The sequence below is a fragment of the Pogoniulus pusillus genome, chromosome Z (assembly GCF_015220805.1).
Source record: "Pogoniulus pusillus isolate bPogPus1 chromosome Z, bPogPus1.pri, whole genome shotgun sequence".
NCBI lineage: Eukaryota > Metazoa > Chordata > Aves > Piciformes > Lybiidae > Pogoniulus > Pogoniulus pusillus.
In genome coordinates this window covers 63076029-63094397 of record NC_087309.1, presented here as the reverse complement: position 1 = coordinate 63094397, position 18369 = coordinate 63076029, and the positions used below count along the sequence as shown (strand labels likewise).

Here is an 18369-nt window from a genome sequence, read left to right as displayed (position 1 = left end):
TCTGGAGCCCCCACTACAAGAAGGATGTGGACATGCTGGAGTGTGTCCAGAGAAGGGCCACTGGGATGATCAGAGGGCTGGAGCATCTCTCCTATGACAACAGACTAAAAGAATTGGGGCTGTTCAGTCTGGAGAAGAGAAGGCTCTGAGGTGATCTTCTTGTGGCACTCCAGTATCTGGGGGAGGCCTACAAAAAATGCTGGGGAGGGACTTTTCAGGATATCAGGGAGTGACAGGACTAGGGGGAATGAAGTGAAGCTGGATGAGAAGGTTCAGGCTGGACATGAGGAGGAAGTTCTTCAGCATGAGAGTGATGAGAGCCTGGAATGGGTTGCCAAGGGAGGTGGTTGAGGCCCCGTCCTTGGAGGTGTTTAAGGCCAGCCTGATCTAGGGTAGGGTGTCCCTGCCCATGGCAGTGGGGTTGGAACTATATGATCCTTGTGGTCCCTTTCAACCCTGACTGATTCTATGATTCTGTTCTATGATTTGACACTGTCCTGCATGACATTCTTGTCTGAAAGGTGGAGAGGCATGGACTCAATGGGTGGAGCACTGCCGGATAAGGAATTGGCTGGATGGTCACACACAGAGAGTGGTGATCAACAGCACAACGTCCACCTGGAGACCAGTCACAAGTGGCTTCCCTCAGGGGTCAGTGCTGGGGCCAGTGCTGTTGAACATCTTTGTCAGCAATATGGACAGAGGAATCGAGTACACCTTCATCAGGTTTGCAGATGACACCAAGCTGTGTGGCACAGTCAACTTGCCAGAGGGCAGGGCTGCCAGCCAGAGGGATCTGGACAGGCTGGAGAGGTGGGCGGCTCATGAGGCCAACCTCATGAAATTCAAAAAGGCCAAGTCTAAGGTCCTGCACCTGGGTCAGAGCAATCCCAAGCACAAATACAGGATGGATGGCAAATGGCTGGAGAGCAGCTCTGAGGAAAAGGACCTGGGGGTCTGGGTTGATGAAAATCTAAACATAAGCTGGCAATGTGCACATGCAGCTCAGACAGCAACTGTGTCCTGGGCTGCATCAAGAGAAGTGTGGCCAGCAGGGCTCCTTTACTCTGCTCCCATCAGACTCCATCTGGAGTACTGTGTACCGTTCTGGAGCCCCCAACACAAGAAGCACATTGAACTGTTGGAGTGAGTCCAGAGGCAAAGGCTTTGAGGAGGCCTTCCAGTATCTGAAAAGGATCTACAAGAAGGCTGTGGAGGGCCTATTTACAAGGTCTTGTAATGACAGGATGAGTAATGGGTTTAAACTGGCAGAAGGGAGATTTAAACTAGATGTTAGGAAGACTTTCTTTACAGTAAGGGTGATGAAACACTGGAATAGGTTGCCCAGGGAGGCTGTGGATGCTCTCTCCCTGGAGGTGTTCCAAGATCAGGTTGGATGAGGTCTTGAGCAACCTGTTTAAGTGGAAGGAGTCCCTGCCTATGACGGGGGGTTGGAACTAGATGATCTTTGCGGTCTCTTCCAACCTAAGCCATCCTATGGCTTGATGGACAGATCAGCCCATGGATAAGGACCTGGCTAGATGTACAGATTCAAAGATTTGTGATCCACGGCTCAAAGTCCAGGTGGACACCAGTGACAAGTGGACTTCCTCAAGGATCTGTACTGGGTCCAGTGCTGTTTAACATCTTTGTGGCAACATGGACAGTGGTATCAAGAGCACCTTCAGCAAGTTTGCCAATGACACCAGGCTGTGTGGTGTGGTGGACTCACTTAAGAGAAGTGGTGCAATCCATAAAGATCCTCACCGTGTTGCAAAGTAGGCCAGTGACAACTGCAGGAGGTTCAACAAGTCAAAGTGCAAGGTCCTGCCTCTGAGTCAGATCAGTCCCAGGTACAAATACAGGCAGGGTGCAGAGTGGGTGGAGGCTGGTGCTCAAGAAAGAGACTTGGGTGTATTGATGAATGAAGGATCAACATCAGCCAGCAGTGCACTCATGGAGCCCAGAAGACAAATCATATCTTAGGCTGCATCAAGAGAAGTGTGGCCAGCAGGTCAAGGGAGGCGATTCTTCACATTTACTCTGCCCTTGTGAGATCTCACCATGAATACTGCATCCAGTTCTGATGTCCCTATTGTAAGAAGGACACAGGGCTGCTGGAGTGAGTCCAGAGGAGGGCACAGGGATGCCTCAAGGGCTGGAATACCTCTGCTATGAGGACAGGCTGAGGGTGCTGGGGTAGTTCAACCTATAGAGGACTTCAGGAGGACCTTAGAGCTGCTTAACAGCATCTGAAGGAATCCTACAGAAAGGCCAGAGGGAAACTATTCACAAAGGTGTCTAGCAGTAGAAGAGGGGAGAATGGTTTTAAGCTGGGGGACAGTAGATTTAGACTGGATCTTAGGAACAAGTTCTTCAGTATGAGGGTGGTGGGACTCTGGAACAGGCTGCTCAGGGATGTTGCAGACGCTTCCTCCCTGATGATGTTCAAGGCCCTGAGCAGTCAAGCCTAGCTGAGAGGCATCCCTATCCATGGCAGGGAGGCTGGAGTAGATGATCTCTAAGACCCCTTCCAACCTAAGCCATTCTGATTCAGTGATTTCATCACTCCTTTTATTGGCAATGATTTTGTATGATTAAACTACAAGATGTTAAGGGAACTTAATGTAATGTCTAAAGAATACTTCATAAATACATTTTTCAGAGGGCAAAGATCTCTAAACCCAAAATCTAAGTCAAATACAGCATTCTTTCTGATTAATTTCAGATGACAGTCACAAGAAAGGCCTACTTCATTTCCTCTATTCCACAACACTTTACCTGAAACATACACGGAAAGTGAGCAACAGTAACAATAGTGCATTGTCATTGTAAAATAATTACTATTTTAGATTGCAACTGGTCATCACAGTTTTACACTACTGAATCACACTGTTCATTGTAGTGTCTCTATAATGAAGTCCTTTAATACTGTCCAAAGTCTACCACTAACTGCTAATTGGTTGTTAGGGTTAAAATATAGGTGCCTAAATTTATGCCCAGATGATATCACATTACTGCTACTCTACAGAGCCTTTGCAAAGCATGACACTGAAAAAGTAACTGCTGTCCTATATAATTCCTAAAATAAGCAACTTCCATCTTACAGCTTTAATATTCCCTCCCCCCAAAAAAAATCTAGCAACTACTAGACCAAATTGAACAATCAATTCCTGGAATGTTTAAAGAAAGTAGTTTATGACAATACTAGTATAGTGTTGAGGGGTTTTATTTTAAGGATATACTAAAATTGCCAGACAACCTTAAACTGGTTAGGATCTTAAACTACTGAAATACTCCATTAAATATTTACCAGAAAATGAAATCAGAAGTTTGCAGCACCATACCTGTGCCCTTGCATGAACTTCCTCAAGAAGATCCAAGTACTGCTGTTCCAGATACTTTTTTTGTTTCTGCCAACAGTTTTCCTGTTCTTTCATCTGTTCAGCCATTTTGCTGAAAGCATCTTCCTGGCTCTGCTGCAGTTCCTTCATAGTATCAGACTTGTTTTTACAAAGATATTCCAGGTGACATATCTGTGTGACAAGTATTTTAAGAGAACTTGTTTTACCTCTCAAAACAGCATCTGAATTGTATATATTAATTTAAGCATAGACTATTCCTGCATAATATATAAACTTCAACTTCTTCAACATGTTTACTAAAACAAAGCAGAAGCCCTTCACCACAGATTAGCTTTGCAACAGAACTGACGTATTTTGGAATAACAAATTTTCTTTGGTTTCAGTTTTGCCACCCATATACCACTCTGCAGGTATCTGCTGCCTTCTTTGCTGGGAACTGGAACTGGACACTTCTCACATTTAATCAAAACCCTGTGCTGCTAAATTAGTAATCTGAGTACACCAGTTCTTCAGCAGCTTGCAAGGAATGCAGTAATAATGAAAAAACAGCCCTGATTCTTTGTTTGATTGTTTGTTTTATTGGGTAGCCAAGACATTTTGTACATTATTACATTCTAAAACAACTCCAGGAAGTTTTAGCAACCAGAGTGTTTTTATCACAAGTAGTTCATTAGTTTATGATATGTTTTCAAACAAGTATGAAGGAATTCACACTACAGTTTAACTTTGCAGCTCCCAGGCAAACTAAACAGAGGAATGAATCAAGATGACAATGACTTCTAAATACGCATGCCAACACTTTGTGATGCTTTTTAATCAAAGCACATGAGACTGTAGGAGAAAAATTTTGTTCTCAAAGTATCACAGTATCATCAGGGTTGGAAGAGATCTCACAGATCATCAAGTCCAAAAGTAGGTGTAACACAAGTAACAACCTTGCCCCAAATACCTGAAAAGCTCTTAAATACATGAAAGAGCCCTAGAGACTTCAAAATCAATCTCAATAGCAATACAAATTTCAAAACCAAGAAATTATAACACAATAGCCTCCTAAACCCTGCCAACAATGTTCAGTCACAGGTGTGTTAGTGCAAATTGGAATATTTTAGTGAGAAAAATTAGATTGTAGGCTGTGAGAAGCAAACAATGGTGATGTCTACTTCACTCATAGGCTTGCTGAGATGTATAAAAACAAGAACATAAATACAGATAAGACAGTGGGTCTCTGTCACAGGTGGTGTCTATGCTTTCTCCCTGGGCTGCTTCTTCTGCAACTAATCCTACTGCTTTCTAATCCCTCTTGCCAAACCTTGCACCTTGATTATAAGGCATACTCTGGAATAAGGTAGAGGGGTGGAAAGAAGGTGGAAAGGTGGCTGGAAGCCCCTCCTGGGGATTCTGATTTCTGGGAGGGGCACTGTGTTTCTGTATTACCTCTATCTTGTATATTTCTGTATATGGCTGTAAATATCTGCTTGTATATTGCTCTAAGCTGTAAATAATAAAGCTTCATTCCTTAACTACCAGCTCAGCTGAGTCTAGTCTGGGTGATTTCACAAGAGTAGGGGGATGGATAACACCCAAACTGTCACACTGTAACCAACACTGTTCCTTACTCAGACCAGAAAAGTGGTCACAGCTCCAGCACAGGAGAAATGTCTGGAAGAGCTTTTCCCCTCCTATTCATCAACAAAAAAATGTCAGGGCAGGTAAGATCTGGAATCACTCTGCTAGACTGTAGGACTGCCTTGATCAGTGTAGCCACAACATAAACTGAAAACAGAAAGAGTGGCATATGTTAGTCTGTGCAGCCACATCAGGTTATTTAAAGAGGTCTTTTCTTTCCTAAAAACACGAGGATTTCTGGGGAGAAGGGCCACATAAGCATATTCACATTAGAATAATTCACATTAAGATCACTAAAATCAACTTCCCTCCTAAACAAATAGTGACACTTTTTATAAAAATAAGTGTTGCATTACTCAATACAAATTTCATACTCCAAAAGTTACAATTAAACCAAAAAAAAATGCACTGGCATTTTCTCCCAGATAGTATTCTCTGAAATCATAAACATATAACTTAAAGATGATGTTCCTGGAGTAAGTGCATTTTGTTTCTGTTTTATGCTAAAATAAAGAGTTGCTTTATTAGTGTAAATGACTAAGTTCTTTGAATTGCTTCATCAGTAAGATTAATTTATTTTCTTTTAATTAGGTCCCTGTGGCTAATATTGGCTAGTACTATTAGCATGTCCTGCACAGAAAGTGGAGCTTAGAGATTTCATACAGACTTCAGTCACATTTACATGCCCACAGCAATGGCATCAAACTGGGTTGTAGACAAGCCATAATTAATGGTATTGAATTATTAACATCCAAATTCTTTTTGAAATAAGATGAATGTCAGTCCTTTTTAATGATACTGTGATGTGGACAAATGTCACTGAATTTAATGGAGGTAGCTGGTGCCTAAGGACACTTACCTTCTCATTAGCCCTGTTGAGGTCTAAGATCAGGGCATCAACATTCTCCTGCAAGACTGCACAAAGCTCACACCAAGTGAATCTATCTAAGATGCCTTCTGGTTGTTTTATAAGCACACAGCCTGCTACCAAACGCTGGTATAAGCTATGGAGGAAGGTTAGCTTCTCCTGAGACAGACAGAAAGAAAAATTAACTGTTGTATCTGAACAGCATTCAAATATAAAGAGATGTACACCACATGTGTAGAAATGTGAGCTGCACGGAGCAGAAAAAATTACACAAAGCTCATCCTCAAGTCTTTTCAAAATTGATCAAATCCTTGTTAATATTTGCAGTCACACAAATTAAACCTAAAGTAAGAAAAAAGTTTTTGCAAGATTTGTCTAACTAGAGATAGTATATAAGTAAAGAAGGTCCAGACAGGCAGTGGTCAAAAGCATGACCTGATACAAATAAAAATTTCCATGCTATTAGTAGATTGCAATTTCATCATTCCTGCTAACACCTTCAGGTACATTCAGACTGTACTCACTTCCAATAGTTGCACAGCATGCAGAAAATTCTGATTGGCCTGGCATCACAATACACTGTTTATGCAGCTATAAATGCCTTTTTAAATTTGGGGGGGGGGGGGGGGGTTATTATGTATGGCTAGCTAGAAAAAACAGGCCTACAGCTTCATAAATTCCACATGCCATGCCTCATTCGTTTACACTGATTTTAGTCACCACTATAATAAATGGACGCAAGTTATAAACTTTAGTAACAATGCCATGAAACAGAGACCCTACTCTTTATCCTGTTAGCTCATATATGCAACTTAGCAACTTTGATTAAGACAAGAGAAAGCTGTACCTCAAAAGTCACAAGAAAGGATTTATTCCAAGTCATTAAAACCACTGTAAAGGTTACTATTGTTTTCCAGGAGCCTTGGATGACATTTTACATTAAGAAATTGTGATGAGATACATAACTATGGTTTTTTTCTGACCCCTTTCCATTATATTTAGGTGCATTTTCTCACAATTATTTAATGGCATTTTAGGCAATAAAAAATTAATTAACTTAGTTTCTAGCAGATGTCCTAATTTCCTAAAGAAAATCTAGTGTGCCACTGTCATTACATTTTTGCTTAAGCTGTGATAAACAATGTATGATAATTATCCATTTGGCATGAAAAAAAGAGATCCCAAGACTCAAAACTCAGTTTACATATGTTGAATGCAACCACAGTGTTGTAGACATGCTGACTTTACAACATAGTTAGGCTTCCAGTTTCCTTCACTTTAATCATTATCTGATGTGTGTAACAATTCCAGCTGCTTCATGTGGACCCTATTTAAATACCAGACTGCAAAAGGGAAAGAAAGTTTTCATTTTACTCAGACGGCATCCATGTTGAAATCTGGGGAAATAATGAACTCAGTATGCACATCTGTGATAAGGAATATCACATAGCTGTTGTTCTACAGAACTGCATTATTGGGAGGAAAAATAAACAAAATTAACCTTTGTAAACAAATAAAAGGAGAAAGACAACTGTTCCGAAGTAAGACTTTGCAAAAGAAATCTCACATATAACACACCACAATGAGCTTCCAAGTCACAAGTAAGAATTTACGGGGTTTGTGGCATGCAGACAAAACCACCTCAGTTCCAGATTTGCTATCTATCAACTGCTATGTGAATCAGTAATTAACAACATGTGATGATGATACTATTCTATGTTCAAACTGTAAAACATTTTTTGTTCACTTTCAATAGCTCTTGGAAAAAAACTCTTCAACGCAATTGTTCAAAAATTCAAAATACTGGAAGGGTTAAGCTTTTCTGATACTGAAGGAAGGAGAACCAATATGTTGTAAGATCTTGTAGATATTAAATACATGTTTCAAAATACGTATCTTAAAATTGTATTTTAGAGATAAATCTGTTAAGACTAAGAGTAACCATCTGATGCATGTAAATGTATAAAGCTGAGATTAAATAAAGACTCTTTTTGACAGTCATCTTGTCTCTGGTAATACCTCCATATCCTTCTGGTAAGCCCTGGTAAGCTGCTGGATTTCATTTTCAGATTCTGTGGCACGTATTTTCTCCTTTGCCCAGCACTGCTGTACATTCTGGAGTTCCATTTTTAAAGTTCCTATTAAAGTCTCTCTGTCTCCACACTTAGTGTGCAGATGATTTAACTCTTTGTTGCCATCAGCCAGGCTATCCTGAGCATCCTGTAGAACAGAGGCATGGGACAGAAAGGCTGGTAAGAACTTCACGCTATAAAATGCTACCTTATTCTAGTGCTCAGCATTTGAGGAAGTAAACTCTTATAGCCACATGTTCAGAAGACTCCAGGATAAACTGACTGCATCTTGTCAGTAATGGAATTTTGACACTGACCATAACCATTCTTCAAAGTTCCATGATTAGCTGACATTCAGCACCAACTCTACACCCACAACTGAGATGTAGAAAGTTGTCCTCTGCAGAGTGGAAAGCTCTCAGAGAGAGTGAAAAGGTACACTATTCCCTTAAGTAAAGCTCTGATCCGTGACTGCTGAGCTTATATGCAACACTAACAGCTGCTGTTAACCATTGTATTCTTTATCCACGTGATAAAAAGAGTGAGGACTCTTAGGAGGTTTGACCATGGGAAGAAACATATAATCAGATATGGTCATAAATACAATTGTTATGCTACTAGTACCAAATCTCACAAGGTAAACAAAGAACTTAATGCCTTCCCCCTTTCCAGCTGAAAGATCGCTGAGATGAAGTGGACAGATACACATGCTTTTCTCTCCTACAAGCTCTGGACTTACACAACTGCTAAAGTTTGCTAAAGGTCAAGCTGAAAGCATTGTTTGTTTCTCATACAATCACAGCCACTTATTTAGGAAATGTAATCAAAAGACTGTCTCAAATTCATCAGACAATTACCACTTCTATTCTTCTTAATGAAAATACTGAAAGATTAAAGCATATTTAAGTGTCTAATAGAAATGTTTTCAGGCTGGATCTAGGTTTTTTGCAATGAAAAATATAAAGAGATCAGAAACTGGACTACTTCATAAAAACTAGCATGATCTCTGTAACTTTTTTTTTTTTTGCATGAAGAATACAGGTATCTGTTGCAATGGTTTGTAGAATTTTTAGGTAGCTCACAGAAGTGCTGCAACAGAAGAAGAAATCCCAGGTCTTCAGAGCAGACAACAGGAGAGCATGTGCAAGTATTAATTAATATGAAGAGATAATGAATGTAGAAGTACCTGTGACTAAACTGAAAGGATCCCCTGCAAAAGGATCTGAGAAACGCTGGGACTAGAGACATTACATTTTGGCAGTAATGTAATACACTGCCAGTTGGGAGATTTGGTTTAACCATAACCTCATGACATCCTCACTCCCTTGGTAACCCGGCAGGACATTACAAAAGTGGTGCATCAGCCAAAAAACAAAGACAAAAAAAACCCCCTGTTTTCAGGAACTAAAGAAAAGAGTTCTCAAGTGTTTTTATCAGTTCTTTAAGACCTTCCAGGCTGCACATTTTACAACAGTTAAGAGTAATGTGATGTCTCATCCATGCATTAACTTCTCTGATAAATACAAACAAAATAAAAATTAATGAAGGAAAAGACATATTTAATAGAATGTTTTGATATGAGAAAATGTAAATGAAATCTCTTATCCTTTCCTTGAGACAAAGTTAAGAGAAAGAAAAATTACTGATTCTGATTCCAATATAAAACAATTTCCAAATCACTAAATCTACTTTAAATTATTCCATCTGTGCAGTCATTGAAATGATCAGTTATGTAGTTGAAGGTGGCAACCAGAATTACAGAATTAACCAGGTTGGAAAAAGACCTTTGAGATCATCAAGCCCAAACTATGACTCAACACCTTCTAATTAACTAAACCATGACACCAAGTGCCTCATCCAGTCTCCTTTTAAACACATCCAGGCACAGTGACTCCACCACCTCCTTGGGCAGCCCATTCCAATGCAAATCACTCTTTCTGTGAAGAACTTTTTCCTGTCCAGCCTAAACCTGCCCCGGCACAGCTTTTGACTGTGTCCTCTTGTTCTGTCACTGAGTGTCTGGGAGAAGAGACCAGGCCCTACCTGGTTACAACCTCCCTTCAGATAGGCAATAAGGTCTCTCCTGAGCCTCCTCTTCTCCACGGTGAACAACCCCAGCTCCCTCTGTCTCTCCTCACAGGGCTTATGCTCCATCCCCCTCACCAGCCTTTCTTAACTTGAGAAGCCCAGAACTGGACATAATAGTCAAGGTGTGCCCTAACCAGTACTGAGTACAGGGGCAGAAGGACTTCCCTGGTCCTGCTGGCCACACTAATTCTTATACAGGCCAGGATGCCATTGGCCTTCTTGGCCATCTGGGCACACTGCTGATTCATGTTCAGTTGGCTGTCAACCAGTACCCCAAGGTCCCTTTCTGCCTGGCTGCTCTCCAGCCACTGTCCCCATCCTGTAGCACTGCATAGGTTGCTGTGGCCAAAGTGCAGAACCTAGCACTTGGACTTGTTAAAGTTCATGGCATTGGACAATGCCCCTCTATCCAGCCTGTCCATGTCCCTAAATAAAGCAGCATAACTTCACACAAGTTTGCACGGTAAAGTATCCTGCTCAACAGAATACGATACAAAGGCTTAGTCTGATTAACACAAAAAGGTACCTTCAATCCAAAAAGAGATTTCTTTGCAGAACTTCCACATTTTACATTAAGATCATAAAACAATACCTTAAGTTCCTGATGTAAAGTACACATTTTCTCCTTCGATACCTCAAGTTCTTTTGTCATCTTTTCACACAAAGCCTTCATTTTTTCAAGCTGTGAAAAATAAGGAGATCAAACAGGCTCTTATAGAAAGACTACATGATTACTTCAACATAAAGGAACAATTTTGTACATAAATACTAAAAAAAAAACCCCATAAATTCTTTTGACAATGTTTATACTCCATACAATCTGGAAAATAACTTTCATAATGATTTAAGATAAAAAGCAGTGGCATAATCTCAAACTGAGTTCACTATTAACTTTCCTACTAACATTCAAAATATCTCACAAAACCACAGACTAAAGTCAGAATAAATTGAAATTACAATCTGGAAAGTGGTTTGAGAAGTTTTCCAAGGCAGTGGCGATTTGCAGAAGCTGTCCATTTACAAGTGAGGTCTCCACTTTCTAGAGTGCTGAAGTGCACTCACACACCCGTAAAATGCAGCAGTGTCATCAAGACACGTGGTGACTACTAAACTATTAGTGGTGTTACAAGCAACTACAGCTCAGGACCATAATGTGTACTAGCTTCACTTTCCACTTTCAGAAAATCTGTATTTTTGGATACCTGATGATGAGGTTAGCAATACAAACGTCTGAAAGAAAGCACTGAACCAAAATCTAGTATTAGTGCAGGCTATGGCCAGCACTCAAACACTAAGAAGCAATTCAGAAGTAAAATATCCCATTTACAAAATTTCCAAATTACTTTGGAAATTATATTTTGTTTGACAGAAGACTTGATAGAATCCTCAGAAATAATTATAAATTACACAATTGCAGAATGCTACTGGACTATTTCCAGTCTTTTTGTTGCTTCACCAGCCAAAAAACGTTCTAGTGTCTGCACTGTACAGAAAGTCAAAAGCTTGTTATCTGTTAAAAACAAAACACTTGTACATCCTTCTGTCACGCAGATGGGACAGATCATTTACTCTAGTATTTAACACAGTAAGCTAAAGATGACAAGTTTGCCAACATACTTCTCGCATACGTACAGATAAATGTACACAATAACTGCACCAATGTGGGGTCTTCTTGAAAACCTCTCCATAAAGAGAGTCACTACATAATTACTCAAAAGTAAATCCTTACCGCTGTGTATTAAAACATCCCAGTTTTATTGCACAGTGTCCTTCATAGTCCCTTTGTGCATTATTGTATTATTAAAAAGTTTTATTACTAAACATATCTAATATATAAAAATGAAAAAGCAGTGTTATTGGGTGGAGGGCGGGGGGAGAAGGAAGCAATCAAGAAGGACAGACTACTGCCCTTTCTGTCACCATGAAGGTGCTTGGTGATCTCTGGCTCCATATGACAACTTCAGGGTCAGTCACACACAGTCCTACTGGGAAGTCTTGTGGCAGGTCATCTGTTGGTCCTGCTCTGCTTGCGATTCATTTTCCTTGACAGTTCATTCTTCTTTCTGTCAGAATACTCTCTTTGCTTTCTTAGCAGCCACCCCCTTGGTCTCCCCACTGCTGTCTCTGGCACAGTTTCACAACAAAGCACATCACTAAGCCAAAGCCTGCTGAGTCGACTTTTCAACTGTGCTGCATATCACATGACATTCCTCCTCCCAAATAACAATTCGCTGTGGGTAATATGTTCCTAGTTACTCTGCAGCTTCCAGACCCGAGTCTCAGAAGAGTTTCATAATGACCATACACATCAGTTCTCTTATCTCACTGGGAGAGACCTAACTGTGCTTGCTGTTTACAAAGGTATAATTGTTTCCATGGCCGCTTATTTTTGCGTCTGTTGAACAAACTCAAAATTCTTGTGGGATAGAATTCTTTTCCCAATAAAAAGGGCAAAGCTGATATGCATTTCCTTTTTTTAATTTTTAACATTGTGTCTGACTAGCTAGACTACACATTTGTCAAAACAAAAGCAAAACCTAGAAATGAGAAAACAGTACCAATACTTTTACAATTTTGTAACACCTTGCCTTTCTGTACTTGCCAATTTTGTCCAAAGATAAGCTAATTACAAGTTTGTACAGATAGCTTTAACAGCGCAGTTAACTTCCCTTTACAAGCTTTAAAGCTATCCATTCATACAACATTTACACTCAAGTGGATTAATTTAAACACATTAGCAATAAAGGACTCTTCAGTCAGTGAAATAAAAGAGCAGTAGGACTGCACAGAAAACATCTGATTTTTTTCAAGGGTAAGACTTCCAAATATATCCATTCTTGTCTTAGATAATGTAAAGAAACTATTGTCAGAGCCTTATTTTACTTCAAAAAGATCTCAAAATAGCACCAAAAGAGATTTCACTGTAAAATACTCACATCAGAAAACGATGTGACTTATAAAATGTACATGGGCATGCACATTTACATAACTGATATCGATGACTCAAGTGTTACATGTTTAGTAGCACTGCAGTACACATTGGCCAACTCCTAAATCATCATCTTTTAATTAAAATCCTAGATATGAATGGCTTGTTTTCCTGAACATTTACTGAAAATAATAAACCAAACAGGTTTCATATGAAAACAAAATCAAATTAAACTACAAAGAAAGAAACAAAAAAAACCCCACTGCTCCCTGTCCCCCAAAACACACATGAAACTTCACTGCAGGGAAAGCTTAGAGAAACAGTCATGACAGAGATTATTTCTTTGGGTATACATGAAGCTGTCAACTCAACATTCCCACTCTTCTGACCTTTTTTACAAGCAAAACATACACATCGCTGCAGGCCGAAGGCGATACATAGAGAGCCAAACAGTGCAAGTGTTACCTCATTAGATGTGTCTTCCAGCTTGTTCTGGTAAGCTGTCAAGGTATACCTCAAAGTCTCAAGGACAGAGAAGCTCAGAGGTTTATCATTGTCCTTACAAGTGCCTGAAGGAAAATACAGAATGAAAATTAAGCTTTAAAGCCACAGAGAGAAAACTACTCACCCTGGATGAGAGGTATTAAAATTAGCTAGGGCTCCAGTGACAATACAAAACACTGAACAGCAGCTTTGTTTGCCACAAGAGATGTAGCTGAATAGCCACACTTCCACAGCAAATACAGCTGAAAGACATTTGTATGAAAGCCCTAACACAAGATACAGAACTGTAAATTCTGGATTACATTTCTACGTAATCTATTTGGCATGCAGCCTTGCACGCTCAACTGTGGTTGAGCCTATGTCATTCAGTCAGACCAGCCAACTTCAAAACCCCCACAATAACACACTTTGAAGAACATGTTGCCTAAAACTTAAGTATGTTACACTTCTCCTGACACTACTTTGCTGTTGTGACTAAGCATGAGTATTATAAAGCAGTACTTCATTTACTCAAAGCTTTATTGAGCTAAAGATCACATGACTGCGTTATGCTTGGAGAGGTCTTAAAAACATTTTAAATGACCTTGAATTTCATTCCAAAGGAAATAATAAAAAATATTTATTATCTGTCTGCAGAGTATTACATAACGTTTCAATTATAAATCTTAAAGATAATATATCCATTACAGACAGTAAACTTCTTTATTAAACCTTCAGACAGAGAATTCTGATCTCTTTGCCTTAATTAGAGACATATGAACATGTTTGAACATTCCAAAGCCTGTAGTACAATGTGCTAAGAAAGCAAAACAACACTGTATTGATCAAGAGGTCAGATGTCAGATGATATTAAATTTCCAAGACCAAACTATGTTTTGCTGGTGTTACAGCAAAACACCAGCTTATCGACAAAATTTTCTTCCCAGTATTACTTAGTATTCAGTATTTAGCATCTTACTTTGTAACAAATTATCATCTTAGCATGTCCTATAAGCAAAACTAACTTTACCAATACTAACTGCATCCCTATTTTGAAAAAGAAGTAAAAAAATCTTTGGCATTTGAACTCCAAAGAGGCTAAACAAAGATAATCCCCAGCAGAACTAAACAGTGTTTAGCGCCTCTGAAAGGTCAGTACCACAAAGCAATTTACTCATGAAGTCAAATCAGATACTGAACTTCAAGCCTTTTTTTAAGGTCTTCATAAAACTTTGTCAGTTAGAAGAGGTGCACCTATAAACTTACAGGCTGAGGTTTTTTTTTAAGAATCCTACAGTTAGTAGTATCTAACAAGAATGATATTCTACTCAAACTATTAAATAAATAACTATAAATGATAGATTTGTCCTGTAGGCTACAGATAATGCAGCAATGGTACTCAGAGCAAAACTTACACAAGAAAGTCTCAAAACACTGCCAGTAGCTGTACTGGAAATTTTAATTAGCCAACTTTTTCACAGTACCATAAAACAGATTACTATTCAGATTGGACACTAACATTACTTTCCATTTTGGCTTGCCAGCCAGCTGTTACTGTCAAAGTCACATCCAGGCAAACCAGTTCAAGTTCACTGCTTTCATTAACAGGAGCAAGATCTGCTCTACATAACATACATGAATTTTAAAAGAACATATGCCCCAATAACAAACTTGTGCCCTGTCCTATACAGCAGACACCTATTCACCACTGTTCAAAAGTCTAGAGTCAGAGGAGAGTAAAACCTCCTTAATGAGACTCCACTGACCTTAACCAAACCTCTGAATCCTAGAAACGTCCCAAACAGCACTACACTTACACTCAACCTAAGAAAAATTCATAAAATCTGACTTTTTGTTGAGAAGTTTCAATTTCACATTTGAGAAATACTAATAACACCTCGCTGCCAATTTTATCACTTAACCACAGCTTAGGATGAACATGGCTACTGTCTTCCCTATTACAAGGGACTTCTCACTGTGGCCCTAGAGTAGGAACATTGTGCAGTGATCTACACAAGGAACTTTATACTGAATGAATATTTTTCCAGATTACTAAAACCACTTTTTTTCCCCTGGAATTAAGATAAACTTTCCTGAACATAAACCCCGTTGCTGAGTAATTTCAAAATATGATAAATCTGAAAAAAGACAAGCAGAGATCATGCAAATTGTCCAGTTCAAATAACAGTGTTGTGGAGAATTTATAAAGGCCACTTAAAAAGGAGAAGACGTGGATTTATGCTTGTCATTTTGGAATGTATAAAGACACAAAAAAACCCCTTTTTAAAATACTTTGGGTTTGAACTTTATAAAGTCTTCTTTTATCTTTCCTGTGCAATGCAATAATCACAGCCCAGTAAGCCCAAATGACGGGGCTAGACCTTTAATATTGACACTTGAATTGAAACTTGTAACAAAAAGTAGATTGCTCAGCCAGTTGTGTCATATGTAGCCTCTCATCTGGTAATTAGACCACAAAGATTTATTTAAGATTTTTAACGTTTACTGGCACCTAGACATTCCCATTTCAAATATGATTACACCTGGGTTTTTTAACAGAAACATTGTTACACGATAAATTCATTAGTACAACATAAGAAGGCATTATGAAATTAAGCTTCACACTTAGAAACTTACTAAATACATAGAACAAATGTCTTAATATCCATTTTAATATTAGCCACACTCAATTCACAGCACAGATAAATTTTACTTTCTCCCTCAACTGAGCCTCTTCAGAGATGATGAAGCTTAAAAATCTTTCAAAGTTTACCTTAAACAAAGTAAATTAATACTGAAATTACTCTTAATGAATCCTTAGTATTATAGAAACAGGTCAAAGCTGTTCTTTTCAACATTTACCACTGGGGAGAACAGAAAATCTACCCAAAAGACAATTACTTCTTTGGAAACTGCACTTTGGCAGCAGCATCTGTGCTAGTTTGAAGCTAGCGAGAATGTTTTGGTGAGAAGAACTAGATTATAGGCTGTGAAAAAGAAAACAATGGTGATGTCTGCTTCACTCATAGGCTTGCTGAGATGTATAAGAACAAGAATGTATATATATATAGATAACTCAGACGCTGTCTGGGCTTTGGGCTGCATTTCTCTCTCTAACCTAACCTTCCGTCTCTGTGACTAATTCACCTGCTTCCTAAACCCCCTGGCCGACCCTCCATACTACCTTAAATATAAGGCAAGATATAGGGTAAGAGAGAAGGGTGGGAAGAAGGTGGAAGGGTGGTTGTGAGCCCGTCTTGGGGACTCAGGTTTCTGGGGGGGAGTTGTGTTTCTGTATTACCTTTTACCTTGTATGTTTTTGCATATAACTGTATATACTGTAAATATCTGCTTGTATATTGTGCTAAGCTGTAATTATAAAGCTTCATTCAATTTCCAGAGCTGCTGAGTCTAGTCTGGGTGATTTTCAAAGTGGGGGGGGGGGGGGGTGGGTGGGTAACACCCAAACCATCACAGCATCCAACTCCCCAAGAATTACTGAAGCCCTGTGGAACTTTGCAAACACAGGAAAACATCCAGTTTTGAAGTGCTTTTCAGTCTGACATATCTACAGTAAACTTAGAGGTATTACTCATGGGAATTACATTTATAATTACAGAATAAAACTGATACCTGCTCCCAAATGAAACAAAATAAACCAACAAAAACCTTTAGCCCATATGAGGAAATCATGCATCACATATTCAAGGGTAGGCTCTCAAGGACAACAGAAATATCAAGAAGTTCATTTTTACAGTACCAGGTGCTACAAAAAGCCCAATAAATCATCCTTCTATGAACAGGCAAAAACTGAATCTTAATTTAATGGTGTTGAACCACCCATTTACATCTACTGTTTTTATAAAGTGCAGAAAGTTACCACAATTTATATAAAATAAACCTATTTACTCTTTAAGCAACAATTTGACTGTTTTCTCTGTAAGTCAGAAGTATTTTAGGACTAGTATGCGATATTCTAACAAGACTACCACACACAGGAGGAGAAAACTTTTATAGACAGTTCAAAAGAAGACTTTAAGTGTACTATTTTCACCTTTAAAAACGTACTAGCTTTGATGTTAAACTTCATCTTGTTTATGTTATTCACCACTTCAAATGTTTAAGCAGGCAGCAGCTTGAGTATGATGTAACAAATACACATAAAGCCAGGTAGTGGAGGCGCAAACATTAACTTGCAATAAATTTTAATGAAAACAAAGGAACATCAGTTCTGTATTAGACCAAATTAATGCCATGTAGCACTAGTCCACAATCAACAGTAAGAAGCACTATGTTATATCATGTGTCCTACACAACCTTTTTGAATATATGACCTTTAAGTTGCTGAAGGTTGCCTCAGAATTTGGCTCAGTTCAAGCAAAACATCTGTTCCCTTTGCAGGTATACTGTAAGGACTTTTTTCTCAGTTGGATTTAGAGCACAGCAAGTGAGCCCTTTTCTGACCGATCATATACACCCCAGCATTTGTAAATCAAGCTCTAGGCTGACAACAGCAGGTCCACATTCCGTCACCCTTTCTCAGCTAGCAAGGCCATTTGACTGCTGTGAGAACTGCTCTTATCATGTCATCAAATCAAAGCATGTTGAGAGGAGGGAATGCAAGAGGCATCTGCAGAATTCCCACAATGTAGTGACTTTGGAACACTGACAGATGCATCTGTCATTTTATACCTTCAACTAACCTGCTGTCCGCTGGCCTGACATAGCAAAGCTGTCCAAGAGTAACTTCAGTTCTCTCATGTTGTTTTCATACGTCTCCGTTAGAAAAACCTGGTGTTTCTTGGCCTTTATTTGACAGGAGACACAAACAAGACAAGAATAGGAAAAAGAAACCCATTAAAATACTAAACAGAAGAGATATACATCACAACTGTATTGTTTCCCCCTTTAAATTTAAATTCTTGATATATTTCTTAA

General features: G+C 39.0%; 1 protein-coding gene across 1 annotated transcript in view; it reads right to left on the bottom strand.

The window, feature by feature from the left end:
• The window catches only part of CCDC171 (coiled-coil domain containing 171), a 201129-nt gene that overhangs the window by 121778 nt on the left and 60982 nt on the right, over positions 1-18369 (bottom strand). Inside the window, exons 11-16 of the mRNA XM_064176335.1 lie at positions 18135-18237; positions 13414-13517; positions 10612-10701; positions 7879-8079; positions 5851-6018; positions 3348-3536 (exon numbers count right to left, since the gene is read on the bottom strand). Of these exons, the coding sequence (XP_064032405.1) occupies positions 3348-3536; positions 5851-6018; positions 7879-8079; positions 10612-10701; positions 13414-13517; positions 18135-18237 (855 nt within the window). The remainder of the gene's footprint in view (positions 1-3347; positions 3537-5850; positions 6019-7878; positions 8080-10611; positions 10702-13413; positions 13518-18134; positions 18238-18369) is intronic.